General features: G+C 34.7%; 1 protein-coding gene across 1 annotated transcript in view; it reads right to left on the bottom strand.

Moving 5' to 3' along the window:
- LOC138703732 (venom protease-like) overlaps nucleotides 1-20,278 on the bottom strand; it is an 80,420-nt gene that overhangs the window by 19,801 nt on the left and 40,341 nt on the right. The window contains exons 2-3 of the mRNA XM_069831858.1: nucleotides 14,265-14,343; nucleotides 2,565-2,909 (exon numbers count right to left, since the gene is read on the bottom strand). Of these exons, the coding sequence (XP_069687959.1) occupies nucleotides 2,565-2,909; nucleotides 14,265-14,343 (424 nt within the window). The remainder of the gene's footprint in view (nucleotides 1-2,564; nucleotides 2,910-14,264; nucleotides 14,344-20,278) is intronic.

Below are 20,278 nucleotides of genomic sequence, written 5' to 3'. Positions count from 1 at the left end.
CGCTAGATGTCAGATCCACGAAATTTTTCACTCATGGCAATGCCGTTAGTATACAGCTGTCCGGTATTATTATAGTAAGCTATTTGCATTTACTTCCTTTTCGAAAGAAGCTATGCTATGCAGTTTTATATTTTCTTAAAAATGCATCGTCTTCAGTCCGAAATTATCCAGCAAACCACGGATGTAATGACACGACAGCAACCAGTCTCAGATGTTAAGTAGACTTGTAGCTATTATCCCAGTCAACAGAGCGTTTCACATTTTCTGAGGGTGATGTTCAAGGTGGACGAGAGTATGCCAAGCCGGTATACGTTCTTCACAGTTTTAATGAGTTCCCTCGTAACATTAAAGCTTTGAAACTGAGTCTATTTTCCCGGATACGGCGGGGAAAAATGGTTACAAAGATAAACAAGTGGTTTCGCTGAATATAAAAGCTATTAGTGAATGTTAGTGCCGCACAAGTTGTAAGAACCACTAGATCACTTGCAATTGAATCTTATATGCTTATAAAATGTAACTTCTTTCTCTTATGCCCGATTGTATAAACCATTTAATCTTAGATCAGAGGTTAAATTGATCCTTGTTTCAGCTGAACTTGGAATTTTGTTTTGTATAAAGTCTAATCTGAGATTAATTTGTCTCAAACTAAAGTCAACTTTGACTGAAGAAATTTCTCCGATTAAGTTAGATGATCCAAGTTCAGTTATTTCTATTCTGTTTTATATATACGAGTGACAGATTGTGCAAATAAAATATCCATTATAATTAATATTAATAGATATGTTAGGTACATTTATATATATTTCTTTCAATTTCTTGCCTTAATACGCAAACATTCTTATATTTTATAAGGCTCTATTGTGTTCAGCAGTATCAAATAACATAACCTATAATTATATTATGTTTATAACAACCATTAATTATTAATGGATATGACAGGTACATTCATAAATGTTCAATTAACTGTATTACTAAAGGAAAATTGTCGTTTTATAAAGCTTTATTATGTTTAGCAGTATCAAACACCATAACATGATAACAACTCGGAGAACAGTCAACCTTCTTCTTATTGTCCGCCATTATTTACATAGCACAAAAAACCAGTGTCTCCAACAGAATGGAATACGGAAAGTCGCCAAAAGGTAGTTGTAAAGTCGCTAGATTTCTCACTATCAACAAAGAAAGATTAAATTTTGTCACTATGGGATGCTAAAAAGGTCCCTAAATCCCTATTTAAGCAATATAAAAGTTAAAAGAAATTGTTGTTGAAAAGGAGTTAAAGTCACTAGATTGGCAACACTGAACAAACCTGTGTAACATGGTCCGCGCATCACGTATTTCATCTGTTTATGCGATGTTGCCAAATACTTTTCACGTGAACTTAGATTGCATTTGAACCAAGGTAATTTGATCGCAGAAAAGTTTTATGCAATAGAAGAAGTGTCTGAACTCGGTTCACTTTTCGATCTTCGATCAAAGTTGATCTTTAGTCAGGGAGTTTTATACAATTGGGCCTTAGTAGGTTACTGCAACATTCCAATTCATTTTACTTGCTTCCAGGATATCTACGATTGGTGCTAAACATTGGAACAGAGAGGGGTTTGCTAGTGGAAATAAGGAATACAACAAAATAAAGGTGTACTTCCAATGGATAACATTATTTGTGAAATATAATTATATGAGTGTGAATGCACATCAGAGTGTAACAAAAAGTATGTCAAAACTTTAAGAAAACATTCCTCACATATAGAAGGTGAAAATATGTTAGGTCATGGACCCGGAAACTCTTTATTTCCTTGTTAGAGCTCTTTTTCTGCAACTCTGCTTATGCTGTATGATGCAAAAGCTAGTCAGTGTGATATGTCATCATAGCTAAGGTAACCAGACGTCCCGATTTGGCCGGGACAGTTCTGGGTTTCAGAGTTGTGTCCCTTTGCACAGCCAGCTTCAGCCGGGACGCTTGGTTGTTCCGGTTTTCCCAAGCAAATTAAATGACCAGTGATTTGAGATTGTAAATGTACAGTTTGATCCGTTTGGGTATGGATAATATTAATTTATTATTATAAAGATATTATGATAGTAGGAAAAATGTCTTGCTGGTTATATTATGATTAAAAGATGGGAGTTTCCGTATGTTACAATCAACAATGCATAATCTGAAAGGACAACTGAAAATCGTAGATTATTAAAATGGCTACTACAAATCAACAGCGGACACAATGTGTTCTTTGGTATGCTAAATTTGAGAGCGTTAAAAGAGTTCAAAGGAAATTTAGACGTGAGTAGGATGTGCGTAATGTACCTAAATACGATTCTTACCCGCGGAAAACGCAGTGCACTAGGGTACACTCCGTAGCTGCTAGCGGGTATGCTCTCTATCTCTCCCTGTTGCACGATGGTGCACACCGGACAGCACCGCGTACCCTTTGCACATTTCAGCGAGTGCTGACGACCACTGCTCTATGGTAATTCGGCTGTTGACCAAGCGTGACCTAGTGTGTCACCACATTTTCGGTAATCGCGATTAGCGACTGTAGTCTGTCACCAGTATTACTGTCACTTACCCAGCTTCGCCGGATAACCTCCCACTATTCTCCTCTCGTCCACAAACGGAGGCACTATTCCGCACTCTGAACCACTTGGCAACTCTACAGTCTCCCTGTTGGGTGCTGCTGAGCTGGTCTGGGGTGGCGGAGATCCCGAATTGCGTGTGTCAGTCCTCGGGCAGCACACCTTGGGGTCGTTCCCTTCGTATCCGCAAGCCGAGGCCCTCAAGAAGTCGGCTACTCCGGGCGTCTGGCGCTGCTGACGCAGCATGTTGATGAGCTGGGGACATTGCTTGATGTTGATGCACTGACCAGGCTGTCCTCGAGGGTTAGTGCAGCCGTTAGCTTCCACGAACTCCACACCTACGGGTGAAGATGTTTTCAGAAATCATAGGCTTGCAGGAATTGACTTCATTGTACAATAATAATAATAATAATAGTAATAATAATAGTAATAATAATAGTAATAATAGTAGTAATAATAATAATAATAATAATAATAGTAATAATAATAATAATAATAGTAATAATAATAATAATAATAATAATAATAGTAATAATAATAATAATAATAGTAATAATAATAGTAATAATAATAATAATAATAGTAGTAATAATAATAATAGTAATAGTAGTAGTAATAATAATAATAGTAGTAGTAATAATAATAATAGTAATAATAATAGTAGTAATAGTAGTAATAATAATAATAATAATTTTTATTTATTTATTTATTTTTTTTATTTATTTATAATATTAATGTGCGAAACAACAGCACAAGGCCAATTACAGTTTAGCACAAGATACAAACAAAACAACAAATGATGATGAGAATGAATGATAGAAATGGCAGTGAGATGAAATACAGTCAATATAACAGTCTACATTAATCAATTGACCAAATGCAACAAAATAAATAGCACAAATAATAATTATTAAAATTAGTTCAGCGAGATAATTAAAAATAATGACAATTGAATAGAGTGAATTACAAATGTATTAATGAAATCAAATAAATGAAGACTGGAATAATATAAGTAATATTGTAAAGATATGAATTGGCAAGAATAATAATAATAATAATAATAATAATAATAATAATAATAATAATAATAATAATAATAATAATAATAATGGCTTTATTTAAGCTGGCAGAGTTAAGGCCTTAAGGCCTTCTCTTACACTCAACCAGGATTAAAACTTGCTTACACAGTTGATCATAAAACTTGATCAGAATTAAGTAATTACATACTGATTACATAATGAGATCAAAAGAGGTAGTCACATAAAATTTACCTCATAAAATAAAAATAAACATAGTGAAATACATATTAATTTGTTAGAATCAAATGCGAATTACATAAAAACAGAAGCCGATAATTCAATAAAAAAAGAAAAATGTACACAGTAAAAATAAAAATAAACACATTAGTATACATATTAATATTAGATTACAATTAAGTAGGACTTACATAATTAAATCAGAAACCGACAATTGAATAAAATGTACACAAAAAATAGATTAATAATAAAAAACAACAACACAGTGGGATACATATTGGCGTTAAGTGATAAATAAACACGATTTAGATAATGAAAATAAGAAAAAAAATAATAACAAATACAGTGGAACACATTTGCAACACGTTAAGTCTGGCAACTCATCATAAGATACTTTTCTAATTTACATTTAAAGGAAATTAAAGTTCGGCAGCCCTTGACTTCCAGTGACGAGAAGTAGCAACAGTGAAAGATGAAGAATAAAGAGATGATGTGTGGAGTGGTATTTCTAGCGTGTTGTCATATTGTGACCGAGTATTTAAGCTATGATACCGAGAAAGACTGTGGAATCGGACAGATAAGTAAGAGGGAGTAGAGGTGTGCAAAATTCGGTATAAGAGAGAAAGAGAATGTAACTTTCTCCTCTCATTTAACCTGAGCCACAATAATTTATCGAAAGAAGGCGAAATGTGATCGTAGTAGCGGACATTACAAATGAAACGAACACACGCATTGTGAACACGTTGCAGTTTCTGGGATAAATCCACCCCAAGATCACTGAATAAAGCGTCACAATAATCGAAATGAGGCATAAGAGTCTGTACAAGCATCTGCTTTAATTTAGCTGGATAGTGGTACAATCTTTTTAATGAGTGAAGAGTGGAAAATACTTTCTTGCATGTGTGTTTGATATGCATGTCCCAGGTAAGGTTAGATTCAAAATGAACTATGTAAAGTTAAAAAAGTCTTGGGCATTTGCTTAACATTTATTCAGCTCGCTTCTCTCAAAGAACCTTGTTTAACCTAGGCCTATAAAGTGCGATCGCCAAGAAAAGGTTGTGATAGTTTTCAGTGTTGGATCTTCTAATTGATAGAAGATTGGGACACGTGTGACAAATGCCTTCTAATTGAGATATTACATTTAGGCCCAATTGTATAAAACTCCCTGACTAAAGATCAATTTTGATCGAAGATCGGAAAGTGAACACTTCTTCTATTGTATAAAACTTTTCTGCGATCAAATTTCCTTGGTACAAATGCAATCTAAGTTCACGTGAAAAGGACTTGGCAACATTGCATAAACAGGTGAAGTATGTGATGCGCGGGCCATGTTGTACAGGTTTGTTCAGTGTTGCCAATTTAGCGACTTTAACTTTTTTTCAACGACAATTTCTTTTAACTTTTATATGGTTTAAAAAGGGATTTAGAGACCTTTTTAGCACCTCATAGTGACAAAATTTAATCTTTCTTTGTTGATAATAAGAAATCTAGCGACTTTCCAACTACTTTTTGGCGACTTTCCGCACACTCTGTTGGAGGCACTGGTTTGTTTTGTGCATTGTAAATAATGGCGGACAATAAGAAGAAGATTGACCGATCTCCAAATTGTTATCATGTTATGGTGTTTGATACTGCTAAACATAATAAAGCTTTATAAAACGACAATTTTCGTTTAGTAATACAGTTAATTGAAAATTTATGAATGTACCTATCATATGCATTAATAATTAATGGTTGTTATAAACATAATATAATTATAGGTTATGTTATTTGATACTGCTGAACATCATAAAGCCCTATAAAATATAAGAATGTTTGTGTATTAAGGCAAGAAATTGAAAAAAATATATATGAATGTATCTACCATATATATATTAATAATAATGGTTATTGTTTTTGCACAATTTGTCACTCGTATACTTCAAACAGAAAAGAAATAACTGAACTTGGACCATCTAACTTAATCGGAGAAATTTCTTCAGTCAAAGTTGACTTTAGTTTAAGACAAATTAATCTCAGATTAGACTTTATAGAACACAAAATTCCAAGTTCAGCTAGAACGAGGATCAATTTAACCACTGATCTAAGATTAAATGGTTTATACAATTGGCCCTTGAACAGTAGCGATTCCGCCATGAAGGATATGAGGATGATCCTACAGTTTAATTTCGTGCCTCTGAGGATAGTAACATTTTAATTACAGAATTTATTTTTAATGCGTCCCGATGTAATAATTTTCTTCAAATTTCCACTTTTTCTCGTGAGTTGTCGCCACTGCACATCTCAAACCTTAGGAATAATTTCCGAGGAACCATCCAAATATCTTATAGCAAACGGTTTTTTCTAGCAGTGAAGTTAGTGGACAGGGGAGAATGCGGAGGGCGGGTATGGGTTGTCTTTAACCGCGTTTGAGGATATGACCGCGTATCCTAATACTACGACCCTTCTTTCTGGGTGGTGGTGTGGAAACCCTATCAGAGACTACAATATGAATTTTCAAGTACTCTTGTAGTCCCCTTAAATGCAGTTCAATTGTCATTCGCCCATTAATATTACTACATAAAATAATTATTAAAATATGTTTAAGAAGAAAACTTGATCATCCAACTCATCTCATATATAAAGAATTTAATGTTTTAAATATCAAGCAAATTTATATGTACACTATTTTGAATCACTACCATAAATATCAAGCTAAATTTATATCATCCGATCATGGCCACAACACTAGAAGATACAATATTTCGCTCCCCCTCATTGAACCAAAATGTAAGATTGAAACAGGTCTAAGGCACAGTTCTAATTACGGTCCAAGATAATATAATGATTTTATAAAGAGGAATCCTAAACTAAAATTATTAAACAATACATGATTCAAAAAACAAGTGCTTGAACCGTGTTTAAAATTATAATCCTGTAAATTCTTATTCTTTATTTATTTTTTTACTGTCACTTTAACAATGTTGTATTCTTAACTTATTATGTTCATGTATAGGCTATGGTACCGTTTTGTTTGTTTGTTTTTGTTTTTTTCTTATTCCTACATTTAACAGTTTAAATCAGATTATTATTATTATTATTATTATTATTATTATTATTATTATTATTATTATTTTATTTATTATTATTTTATTATTATTATTATTATTATTATTATTTTTTCTTGTATCCAGTTTTCATTATTGGTCACACCCGACCTCAAGCATCTTGCTTTTTCGGGTGTGACCCAGTTACCTTGTATTTATACAATAATTTGTAATATGTAGACTATTTGACTATGAGATTTGTAATCAATCTCGAATTTTGAAGAATATTCATATACGAGTATTACAATAGTATTGTAAAATCGTTGTTATTGTATGTAAATTTTGTTTGCAATAAAAAAAATTAAAAGAACGAAAATAGACGAAGTAATAAATAATTTAAAATGATATAATATAAACAAATAAAATGAATAAAAACCAAAATTACATAAAAATAAATAAAATAAGCTATAACAAATACAAGAATTAACAGGACTCTCAGATGACAAGACAGCCGAAAGAATATCCTATGTTGTATTTGATCATTTAGAAGAATTTAACTAATTTGCTCTATTGGATTGGGCGAAGATTCTTAAGGAGGTCAAGGCTAAACTAAAAGGGCTGTAGGACCACAGATGATGATGATGATGATGATGATGATTATTATTATTATTATTATTATTATTATCATCTGTTTTGGTCATCAGTCGTCAATCTCATATCCTACAAACAAAAAATATCAAGAGTCGCCACTGCATTTAAATGTTCATAGAATCATGCGTCAAATATTTAGCTACACGTTAGTAACTTTATAATTATCATCAGTGCTTTAGAATGGAATTTACAATATGAAAACTAAGAGATAACGCCAATTTCCCTATTCCAGCAATGGTAACAGAGCGAGCGCTTGGGTCCAGGCGGTACTCTGTCTACACAGAACTCTATCCAGCAGCCGTGGCGAAAATGTAATCGTGCGCCGAGCCACTGTTTAACCTGCAACGTGCATAGCACCTATGGAGGGAGGCGGACACCCGAAGGGGAAGTTAAGCAACTGTCTGACTTATTAACGGATTTTCATTTTCCTTATGTCAAGCACTTAAATATAATTTTATAGAGTATAAGGTTACAAACTAATGTTTAGTACGTGTAACGAAGAAAGAAATGAACAAGAAAACATAGGACACATTATCACAAACTAAAATTAACTGTCTTCAGAATGTCTATAGGACAGAGTTTCAAAATCAGGAATTATGCCACTTACTGCCAGTCGTAGTTGATCACGAAGGTATTTGTCTGTCAGTCGTGATCTAAATTAGGTTTTTACTATTTTCATTGTTGAAAATAATTTTTCACAAACGTAAGCTGTAGCGAACATGGCTTCAACAGAGCAAGAGAAAGAACGAAGCTTCGGATATTTATTTTGTGGCAAAGATTTAAGTTTAACATTATTTTGTCAAGTCCTTACATCTAGCTTTCATTGTAACATTACATTGTAAATCTGTAAGTTTAAATTGAAGACCTAACCGCATTAGTCCTACATCTACTGAAAAAAGATCGAAATAATAATAATAATAATAATAATAATAATAATAATAATAATAATAATAATAACAATAATAATAATAACAATAATAATAATAATAATAACACTTAACCCTTTAATGTTTCATGAGTAACATGTAGTATAATGCCGTTTTATGTTATACAACCGTTCTCTTCGTAATACTTGTGAACAAATCATACATTTAATATTGGGAGCAAAAAAATGCGTCCTCCCATCCTACTTGAAACTTCCGTTTTTGTAGAGGTACATGGTTTCGAGAGAGACATTGCGACGATACGCCACTCGCAGGTCAGAGACAAATACAAATGGAACGGAGTTTGACTCCAGTGAGTGAGAGGGTGGGGATTGGGGGAGGTACGAAGCAAGAGAAATGCACAGCTATCATTGCGAGCCACAATGTGCTCGTGAGTCGCATTTTCGCCACGGCTGCTATACAGCCATCGGAAAGTCAAGGATGTACTGATACATCCTGTCAAAGTATTGTGGCAGGATACGTCACGTCACTAGCCTGATAGAAAAGATAGTGAGATATAGTGGCATAAAATGTTCAGTGTTGATTAGAGTGACGTGTATAGTTGTAGAAGTTGTTTGGCAAAAAAAAATTATGTATAATAAAATTAATTTATCCAGATTTGAACTCTGATTTTGCTGTGGAAAGCTGATTTACTATCATTTTGACTACGAGTTCGTTTAAATTATTTTGCCAAGATTTAATGATTTGTTTCAGAGATTGAGTTCTAGTTACCTTCTGTATAGCCTACATTCGAAGCGCACGATACGATAGACAACATTCCTGAAACAGCTTCCTTTTCAGTCTCAGTAACACAAAACGAAAACGCGTTTAACCGGTTAAACATAAAAATTTATTACCGTCAACTTTTGTGTCTCATTGTACGATTGTCACTATATCGAACTTCATACAATGAAGTCTCTAGAGATGTACAGTGCATTGGCCATAATAAAGTAATTCATCACGACGAAGTGAAGAGAAGCGAGTAGAAGCATTTGAAATGTGGATATGGAGAAGAATAGAACGTGTGAAATGGACAGACAGAATAAGAAATGAAGCTGTGTTGGAAAGATTGGGTGAAGAAAGAATGATGCTGAAACTGATCAGGAAGGGGAAAAGGAATTGGTTGGGTCACTGGCTGAGAAAAAACTGCCTACTGAGGGATAAACTGAAAGGAATGGTGAACGGGAGAAGCGTTCGAGGCAGAAGAAGATATCATATGATAAACGACATTAAGATATATAGATCATATGCGGAGACAAAGAGAAAGGCAGAAAATAGGAAAGATTGGAGAATGCTGGGTTTGCAGTGAAAGACCTGTTCTTGTGCAGAACACTATGAATGAATGAATGAATGAATGACTTAATTTTTTATGTAACCTAACAATAACTACCGTTAAATCTAAACTGACATTAATATTGATAGTTTAGAATGTATCAACCAGTGAAGTGTACTTCTGTTCCGGTGATCATACGTATGATTGTAAATACTTTTTTCAGCTTGCGTAGCAAGACAAAACATTAAATGTTCTGCAGCATTCTGTTGACAAATACAAATAAGTTAAAACTAAGAAGCATACATTTTAAAAATATTATTGTGCTCAATATTGTGACATGACTCAAATTTGTATTATAATTAAATAGATAGTTTTATATTATTTAATATACACTATTTGATCAATATATCCTGGCTTCACATCCCAAAAACTGTGCTATAGTTTGTCGTGCGTCTCCCGTACTTTTGTGATCAGAAGTTGGTCACTCCAACCGCATTTGTCATTAAACCAAAGTTCATGGCACCAGACTCCGTCGAGCTAGCATAAATTGAGCCTAAATCCTTCTGCAAAAGAAGGAAAGTCGGTGGAACTATACTGTAGAATATGTCAATAGTCCATGTAAAATCTATCTTTTGTCATCGTCGTTGTCCTCCTGCTCCTTCTAACCACTCTTATCAGCATCATAATTTTCAGTTTTATCTACCTCCCCATTTTTTAAAGCAATGCAAACCGATCCAACCAAAGTAACCTCAATTTAATTGTCAGTCAAATTATGGAAACTAAGCGAATGGATGGCTGTGTTTCTTTTGTGTCATGATTTACTGTAGCAATAAAGTTTTCTCCCTTTTATTCTCGTCTGCACCTGTAATTATTCGGAAAAGACCAGAGAAATGACATCACTTCCGCTAAAATTAGTTCTGGCGGGAATCACAGCGGATATCCTGTGTCAAGGCCATGTACATAACGCACTACAATGTTGAGCGTTCTGTGCCTTTTGTTAATCTGTTTAGTTTCTTTCTTTGTTTGTTTCTATCTTTATTTATGTATCTCTCTCTTTCTTCCTTCCTTTTTATATCTTCTTATTGCATTGATATTTCTTTATTATAGTCAGGATTGCCAGACGTCCCGGATTTCTCAGGATTGTTCTGGGTTATAATGATGCGTTCTGTGTTCTGGTTTGAGTTATATTTGTCCCGGAATTTCAACAATGAAAAAAAAAATCTATTTTTGCTTATTTCTGTAAATTGTTTTTAAAACTCCTTCTTTATTTTTTTTCAAAACCCTCTCCATTGTATGTTCAATGTTGTCGTCAAGGCCACCTGGCGCCTTCTATCCAGTTGTATTGAAATAAAAACGATAATGTACTACATAGCACAGTCTAGTATACACAGTCACGAAGGTCAATACGTTGGGAATATGCATCCATGGATACTTGCTAACCACTAGGATCGCTTCTATCGCCTCATCATAGACAATGCGAAATAGTACCAGTAGGGTCTATTGTTCCTAGTACTCTTAGGGTCGATTGTATAAACCATTTAATCTTAGGTCAGAGGTTAAATTGTTCCTCGTTCTAGTTGAACTTGGAATTTTGTGTTGTATAAAGTCTAATCTGAGATTAATTTGTCTTAAACTAAAGTCAACTTTGACTGAAGAAATTTCTCCGATTAAGTTAGATGATCCAAGTTCAGTTATTTCTTTTCTGTTTGAAATATACGAGTGACAGATTGTGCAAATAAAATATCCATTATTATTATTATTATTATTATTAATATTAATAGATATGAAAGGTACATTTATATACTTTTTTCAATTTCTTGCCTAAATACACAAACATTCTTATATTTTATAAGGCTCTATCGTGTTCAGCAGTATGAAATAACATAACCTATAATTATATTATGTTTATAATAACCATTAATTATTAATGGCTATGATAGGTACATTCATAAATCTTCAATTAACTGTATTACTAAACGAAAATTGTCGTTTTATAAAGCTTTATTATGTTTAGCAGTATCAAACACCATAACATGATAACAATTTGGAGAATTGTCAATCTTCTTATTGTCCGTCATTATTTACAATGCACAAAACAAACCAGTGTCTCCAACAGAGTGTACGGAATGTCACCAAAAAGTAGTTGGAAAGTAGCTAGATTTCTCATTATTAACAAAGATTACATTTTGTCACTATGGGGTGCTAAAAAGGTCGCTAAATCCCTATTTAAGCAATATAAAAGTTAAAAGAAATTGTCGTTGAAAAAGAGTTAAAGTTGCTACATTGGCAACACTGAAAAAACCTGTACAACATGGTCCGCGCATCACAAACTTCACCTGTTTATGCGATGTTGCCAAATCCTTTTCACGTGAACTTGGATTGCATTTGAACCAAGGTAATTTGATCGCAGAAAAGTTTTATACAATAGAAGAAGTCTCTGAACTCGGTTCACTTTCCGATCTTCGATCAAAGTTTATCTTTAGTCAGGGAGTTCTATACAATTGGGCCTAAATAAACTAACCGCTTGGAGCATATTATCGCGAGAAATGCAAAAAATCACTCCAAACTTCTTGACTGTATATACTAGACTGTGATTATAATGTATTAGGTATTATGCAGTATCTTTATTCTTTAGTATCTTTGAAAGTTGATTGATTATACTCGTAGATAGACTTTAAACTCTGTATCATGCATTTCTTCTGAAAATAACAGAGTATAATATGACGTCATTTTTCCAGATTTCATCAATATTTCAAAGGAAATTTAATAATTTAGAAACACTGTGACGAAATTAAAAGTTTAGGCCCTGAAAAATTAGTTGATATGCATAAAATGAATAAAATCAGTTTATTGCCAATTGAATTAATTCAAATGTATAGTCAGGAACGCAATTATAATCACCTTTCTGCCGAGAGAATCTGGCACCCCTGGTTATAGTGTATTTTCTTTTTCTCAATTTATTGTTCTGTGACCCTATCATGTGCCGTGATTTTATCATCAATGGTTATGGAGGAGGAAGAGAGGTTTTAGTCTGAGATGAACTTTCGTGTCAGTAGATTATTTTTTTTTAAATAGGCTATTTTACGACGCTTTATCAACATCTCAGGTTGTTTAGCGTCTGTATGAGATGAAGGTGATAATGCCGGTAAATGAGTCCGGAGTCCAGCACAGAAAGTTACCAGCATTTGCTCATATTGGGTTGAGGGAAAACCCCGGAAAAACCTCAACCAGGTAACTTGCCCCGACCGGGAATCGAACCCGGGCCATCTGGTTTCGCGGCCAGACGCGCTAACCGTTACTCCAAGGTGTGGTCATCAGCAGATTCGTATAATATTAACCACCATGAAACAAACTCTCTTTCTGATAGTTTTTTGTTTCCCCTCTCGCACAGCACACATGCCAAGTCTCGACTCCTCATCTACAGGAACATCATTTTATTTTTACTAACATTTTTAATATTAACTTGCCTATACCTCTGGATCAACGCCGTTTGCTACCTCCTTCCACGACTGGAGTTCGATGATACTGGCGTAATATACAAACAAATCACTTTACTAGGTATAGGAGGGAAGAAAAGTAGTTCGTCCATTTATGTAAACTAGGAAATATCGCAATTTTGAGTTTGATCATTTTCATTAGGTTTTTGTTTAATCAAAATACAGTACAGTATTAACAATGAGTGTTTTTACTCACGAACTGAGCTGCCCATGTGGACATATTCATTATGCAGTGTATGTTATAATGTCTACAGCACATTAGCGTACAATATAGAGAATGAAGTTAATTTGAAAAATAATCATAATATGGATATTTAAACACGTTTTTTTGAAACTGGTGGCCGTTCATTTCGATACAGGCTTCAGCTCTTTTGTACATATTATCGCACTATAGACTATTGTACCTAATTCCAACTACCAGTTTCGTCTTTCGTGCTAGAAACTGATGTTGAAATAATTCTGTACCTACTCTATAAAAGAGTACCTTACGTACTGTAAATTCAATCTGCATTTCAGCCCGATCCGAAAAGATAAAATTACTCAGACATGCTATCTACTGTCCGTCCAAGTGGTTATGTCATAGGGTCGTAGAAAGGGAAGAAATCACGTGACAGTTAATTACTTAACGAGGCCCTTTTATTTAAGTTATTTTAAACAGTTGTATAATATTACGTAGACTTCCAATTCCTAACAGAAATTAATGTTCTCAGAAAAGACAGCCCAGCCACTAGCTGGCGAATAAAAGCTGGTGGGGGAAACCGGGATACGACGTAGGCAAATGGACGACAGTACCTGTGCGAAAATGATTCAATATTGAAAGCTCTTTCGTCACTGGAAAACGCGAACATATTTTTGGAACGTACTGTTTACTATGACTGTAAGGCTACTATGACTGTATATGCGGCCTTGAATCTGTGTGAAGGACGGTTGAACTTCATTAGTAGAAGGGGTGGGAGTGAAGTACATTCAAAAACTCAGGTACAATAAAAATTGAAGTAAAAATAAAATGGTGCCCCTGTATAAGTTTGGTGAAAATTGAATACACGTTATTGTAGGTTACAACTTACCTGCTCTCGGGAATCGACGGCTGTTTGCTGCCACCGTGAGAACTAGCAAAAATAAAATGACGTGGAAACGTGCAGCCATCTGAAACAGACACGTGATCTGTGGTTAGCATCAGAGCAACTTGTCTTATTGTTACGTAACTCCTTTGTGTGTACTACAGTACAGGATTTGATTAATAGGAATCATAGAAGGTTCAGGAAAACAGGCAACAAAACGTCAAAATCAATTGAAAGGGATTTGCCATTGGTACTCAAGTATTGAGTCTAGGTTGGTTCTTCGTAAGGCCACAGACAGGGCCTTCCAGTTCCTTATCACTATTGACACAGATGACTGTCATTTAGACAGAGTTCCCTTATCAAATCGCGATGAGCTCCATGTTGTGTTTAATGAAATGAAACTGAGTTCTTCATGAGCATAGACTGAAACTTCTCCTGTCCCGTCCAATTCATCCTTCTAGATGTTGTTAAATTGTTACATAATCATAGCTTGAGGTCTTGCAAATTAAAACTTTTTTTTCGTTTGCCACCACGTCAAGATAAACAGGATTTTATTGTTATTTGAAAGCAATGGAGAGAAAAACAACTCACATAAAGTTTAGTCCGAGATAATGTCGTTTATAATACGATTAAATATTTGAATAAATGGTTTGTGAAGTCAACATTAGTTAAATCATGTATAATAATTGAAAGACATCTAGAATTTATTCGCGTGGTTTGAAAATGTGAGCTGTCTTGGAATTTAAGTACGTAGAGAATAAATAGTACATTATGCAACGAGCCTATAATGGTAGTAATTAAGACGCGAGTATGTTTGTTTATGAAACGAGCGCAAGCGAGTTTCATAATTTTCATACGAGCGTCTTAATTACCATTATAGGCAAGTTTCATACGACTTTTTATGCTCGACCATATTTCTAGCTTGAAATTATTCATAAGTATTCATGTTATGATTATCGAAGTGAGGAGCGGAACTGACTTTCTAAATTGTGAGATGTGCGCAGACACGAAAGTATTGATTTTTTCCGAGGAACGAATGTCATTGACCTTGATATAATCTAGAGAATAACATGCACATTAATCTTGATATAAGCTGGAAATTGATTTAGAATTGAAAAACGAGATGACAAATTGAATTTATTTGAATATTATTTACAATTAACGCTAATTATTATAGTAACAGAACATAACCTTCTGCGACAGTATTGGATTTCCAACCTCCGTGACATTTTGCTAGTTGTCTTTCGATTGCATATCCGAGAATAATCGATACTTGCGCTTTTATAATGCTACAATGGTGATTGCTCATTGGCTGAACAACTGAACTATAATGAATAGGTGTACTTGGTCCATTAAAGGGCTGCTACCAGGTGTATAATTACTACATTTCGGCATGGTCGAGCATAAAATATATACTGTATGTACAGTTTTGTGTTTCATATCAGTGTTTCTTTGTTTTATACTGCTCCTATGACACCGGTACAAATTGTTTTCGTAAATGATCGGTTATCCGAAAAATCAGTTATCCGAACACCCCCCGTCCCCAATTGTTTCGGATAATCGATGCTCTACTGTATATCGATTGTCTAGTTCAAAAGTGCAACAGCTCAAAAAAACAAGTTTTGAGATATATTCAGTTGAAAGTTTCAAATAAATCACTTAGAAAGGAACAGAGTTCTGGTTCATAACCACGACAATTAGAAATTAGTCAGTATTCAGGACCAGTTTATGACAGTCTTCCAGTTCATTATTAATACATTTCGAAATGTACTAATAATGAATTAGTAAAGTCCATAGTTGTAATTATTTCTAAAGCAGTTTATTTAGTTTTTTTCTTTTCGGTTGTAAATATGACTTATCTCAATATTGAATCGGAAAGAGCTCCGAAATAGTATAAATAACTAAAAATGAAATAGTATAAATAACTAAAAAATGGCAATTTTTGAGTTGTCGCACTTTTGAACTGGACGATGGATATGTTATAGTTGTAGAGTTTATAAGGCTGTCCCTATCCTTATATTGGACACGGTTTGCTATTTAGTCAGAGGAGAGAGAGGCCAAATCCAACTAGTACAATTATAGCGCAGAAGAGGTTCTTAGCCTAGAGAAGTCAACTCCTCAACTGAAGAAAAGGACTCAAATAATCATTCAACTGTTAGCAATTTCGTGGCATATTTAACATCATCTTCAGATAGGAGACAGACAAAAATCTCGCTATCACCGATAAATTTTACTTGAGGTACATTATGGCTCATAATCGTTTATCAGCCCTTGCTTGTGTGTATATTAAATTCATTATAGCCCATGTAAGCTTGTTAATGTGCATGAAAATTAGTTTTATATATAAGCATGACTTTCCTATTTTTGTCATTGTTTCATTATGTATTTTACTTCTGGTAGTGTGGAAGGGAAGGCCTCATGGCCTTAACTCTACCAGAATAAATAAATAAATAAATAAATAAATAAATAAATAAATAAATAAATGAATGAATGAATGAATGAATGAATGAATAAATGAATAAATAAATAAATGACTGAATGAATAAATAAATAAATAAATAAATACATACATAAATAAATAAATAAATAAATAACCTAGATGTTGATACAGCGAACCCGCAACCTCAAGCACAGAAGACCAGCGCTATACCGACTACGCTACCCAGGCCGACACGATGATACTCATGTATGAGTTATAAGAGGTTACGTTCAATCTTAATGAATACTTACTTACTTACTGGCTTTTAAGGAATCCGGAGGTTCATTGCCGCCCTCACATAAGCCCGCCATTGGTCCCTATCCTGAGCAAGATTAATCCAGTCTCTACAATCATATCCCACATCCCTCAAATCCATTTTAATATTATCTTCCCATCTACGTCTCGGCCCCCCCAAAGGTCTTTTCCCCTCTGGCCTCCCAACTAACACTCTATATGCATTTCTGGATTCGCCCATACGTGCTACATGCCCTGCCCATCTCAAACGTCTGGATTTAATGTTCCTAATTTATGTCAGGTGAAGAATACAATGCGTGCAGTTCTGCGTTGTGTAACTTTCTCCATTCTCCTGTAACTTCATCCCTCTTAGCCCCAAATATTTTCCTAAGAACCTTATTCTCAAACACCCTTAATCTCTGTTCCTCTCTCAAAGTGAGAGTCCAAGTTTCACAACCATAAAGAACAACCGGTAATATAACTGTTTTATAAATTCTAACTTTCAGATTTTTTGACAGCAGACTAGATGATAAAAGCTTCTCAACCGAATAAAAACACGCATTTCCCATATTTATTCTGCGTTTAATTTCCTCCCGAGTGTCATTTATATTTGTTACTGTTGCTCCAAGATATTTGAATTTTTCCACCTCTTCGAAGGATAAATCTCCAACTTTTATTCAATCTTAATGAATACCTACACAAAATCGTTAATTAAACTGGTATGAACACTATAGTCGTGCATAACCGGTTACGAAAAATAGAAATTATAGTATATTTCAATTGAACGCCTGACGCTGTAGTCAGTATGCAAAGCTCTTTCGTCTCGCGCAGTGTCTCAGTGTTGAAAAGAAGTGAATTGTACAGGAATTGCACATCGACTAACCCGTACACCCCTTTCTTTTCTTGACAGTATCAAATGGACTTGCCTGGTTTACTGCGCAGAATTAACATTCTGACCGGACAGGCTATCTAAATACGATAGTACATCAGAACAGTAACCGAGGTTGCGTTGATTGCCATGACAGGGCCAAGGTTTCACGACCCGGAAAACTGACAGCGTAACTAAATGAAATAACAATAGGAGATGCGAGATTGCCACATGTATTCGAATTATACTTTTGTTATTGTTGGTCTCGTGTTAAAAAAATAAAGAGCTGAGTCAAATGTTGATATTTTTCTTGATTTGCTACGCGAAAAACAAAAGACTACGCAGTCGAGCGCTAACGTAGCTCACTGCATTTAAATTATCCAATCTTTCATAACTTTCGGCAGCGAAAATCGAAATAAACACGAAGGCATCCTTGAAAGTAATATCCTATTTTTATTTATTCACTAAAGACATCAGCTCAAAGAATTTGAGTGACCACAAGGGTCCTGAATACAATAAACATGTACAGTATAATGTGATTTGAAATATTAAAGAAAAAAGAAAGTTAATTGTTGAAGGAAAATATAAGCGGATTAATTGAAATAGAGATGATGATGTAATATTTGAGGGGAATCCTTGATAATATTTATAAGAATAGACATTACATAATCAAAAGGAATGTGAAGTTCCTTAAGGTAATTCCATGTGGATTTTGTAATAAAACCTCTACTGCCAAACAGCAAACCAATGACGGACCATTGTTTAAGAGGGACGTTGAACTTTTGCGAAAGATACGGCAGACAAGGTTCATATATAGACTTCTTCTGAATATCAACTTCGGTGGCTTGATTTATGTTTCTTTCGAAACGGATAGTAGGGTCAAGAACAAGAGCCCGTTTTAAGCGTCCATTAATAGCAATAATGTCTGCCCGTCTGAAAGAACCAACCGATGATACACAATGTACTTCCTCATTAATCTCCTAATTTAAAGTTTTTAACGGTATCGCCAAAGCATGTCGTACACGATGATGTCTAGCATTGATCAGCAGCTCGCCTTTAGGGCATTGTCCAAGCACGTGTCCAAGTGTTTCAAGCTCGCTACAGTCTGGATGACGGCAGCGGGTTGTGCTTAGAGTTCTGCCCGGTATTGCGCGAACCGCCGAAATATATGTTGCTTGACATTTTTAAAGCATTTGTTTACTATTTTATCATCATATCTTCATTGAAGTTCGACAATGCAACTATTTCTAGATTTCCTATATAGAAGCCATTGAATTTGAACATGGTTTAGTGAAGGGTTAGACGCGTTTAGTCGATTATTTAATAACTACACGGTTAGTCGATTGAATTTGTGATAGCGGGATAGTATTTGGCGAGCTGAAGCCGAGGATTCGCCATAGAATATTTAACATTTGCCTTACGGTTGAGGAAAACCTCCGAAAAAAGCCCAACCAGGTGATCAGTCCAAGCTGGAATCGAACCCACGCTCACGCCCGAAGGCAACTCCGGATCGGCAGGCAAGTGCCTCAGCCAACTGAGCTACATTAATGGTTTATGTTTGATGCACGTATAATTCTACATTTTTCTACTATCTCACATTTACACACTATATCGTACGCGATTCTTATGAAAGACATACAAGTCTGAACACAACACACCATGCCCCTAAATTAAGTCCCACTTTCATTAATCTACAGCGCTTAACCTGGTGGATAAAGTGCATATATTAATCAGATAACATGTGCAAGGATAGTCCTTCCGGTTTTGTTTTTAGTGTGGTTTCCGCAGTTGACCGCAACAGTACAACAGTGACGTTCAATGAAGCACAACAATCTGTCAGAATCACTGGCATATTCACTATCGACATGCTTCAATCGTGGTTAATGCGACAATTTAATTAGAATTCTAATCATGATTTCTATCAGCAAGGTGGAGTACCTCCACATTATCACTATGAAGTCTGTGAAAATCGCACGCTTCTAAGTCGCTGGATAGGTCGAGTAGGTAACACTAACAATGCTTTCGTAATATGGCCTCCGCGTTCCCCTGATTTAACCCCATGTGATATTTTTTTCTCGTAGGATATATAAAGGACAACATATATATATATATATATATATATATATCGCATCTACCACTTGTAGGCACTTCTAATAAGGATTGAATAAATCACGGTGACACGTGGCATGTTATACAGAGTGTGGCAGGAGTTGTATTATCTCACATTCAGTCACTCTAAGAAAACAAAATCTGGGTACCTTGTGCATCATATGTGCCTCTAAACATTGCCTTAGGTAAGATACTTGAATAGAATAATTGATGAACTCATTTTCAAAACGTCTCTTGTCCACCTGATAACGGAAATTAACTTCCTGTCTCCATGCATTCTTCAAATATAACTCTACATTCATCTGTCATGGTTTGGCTTCAGAATGTCCC

The sequence above is a fragment of the Periplaneta americana genome, chromosome 7, assembly GCF_040183065.1.
Source record: "Periplaneta americana isolate PAMFEO1 chromosome 7, P.americana_PAMFEO1_priV1, whole genome shotgun sequence".
Taxonomy (NCBI): Eukaryota; Metazoa; Arthropoda; class Insecta; order Blattodea; family Blattidae; genus Periplaneta; species Periplaneta americana.
Note: the sequence above shows the minus strand (reverse complement) of the source record. Positions and strands in the feature narration are given on the sequence as shown.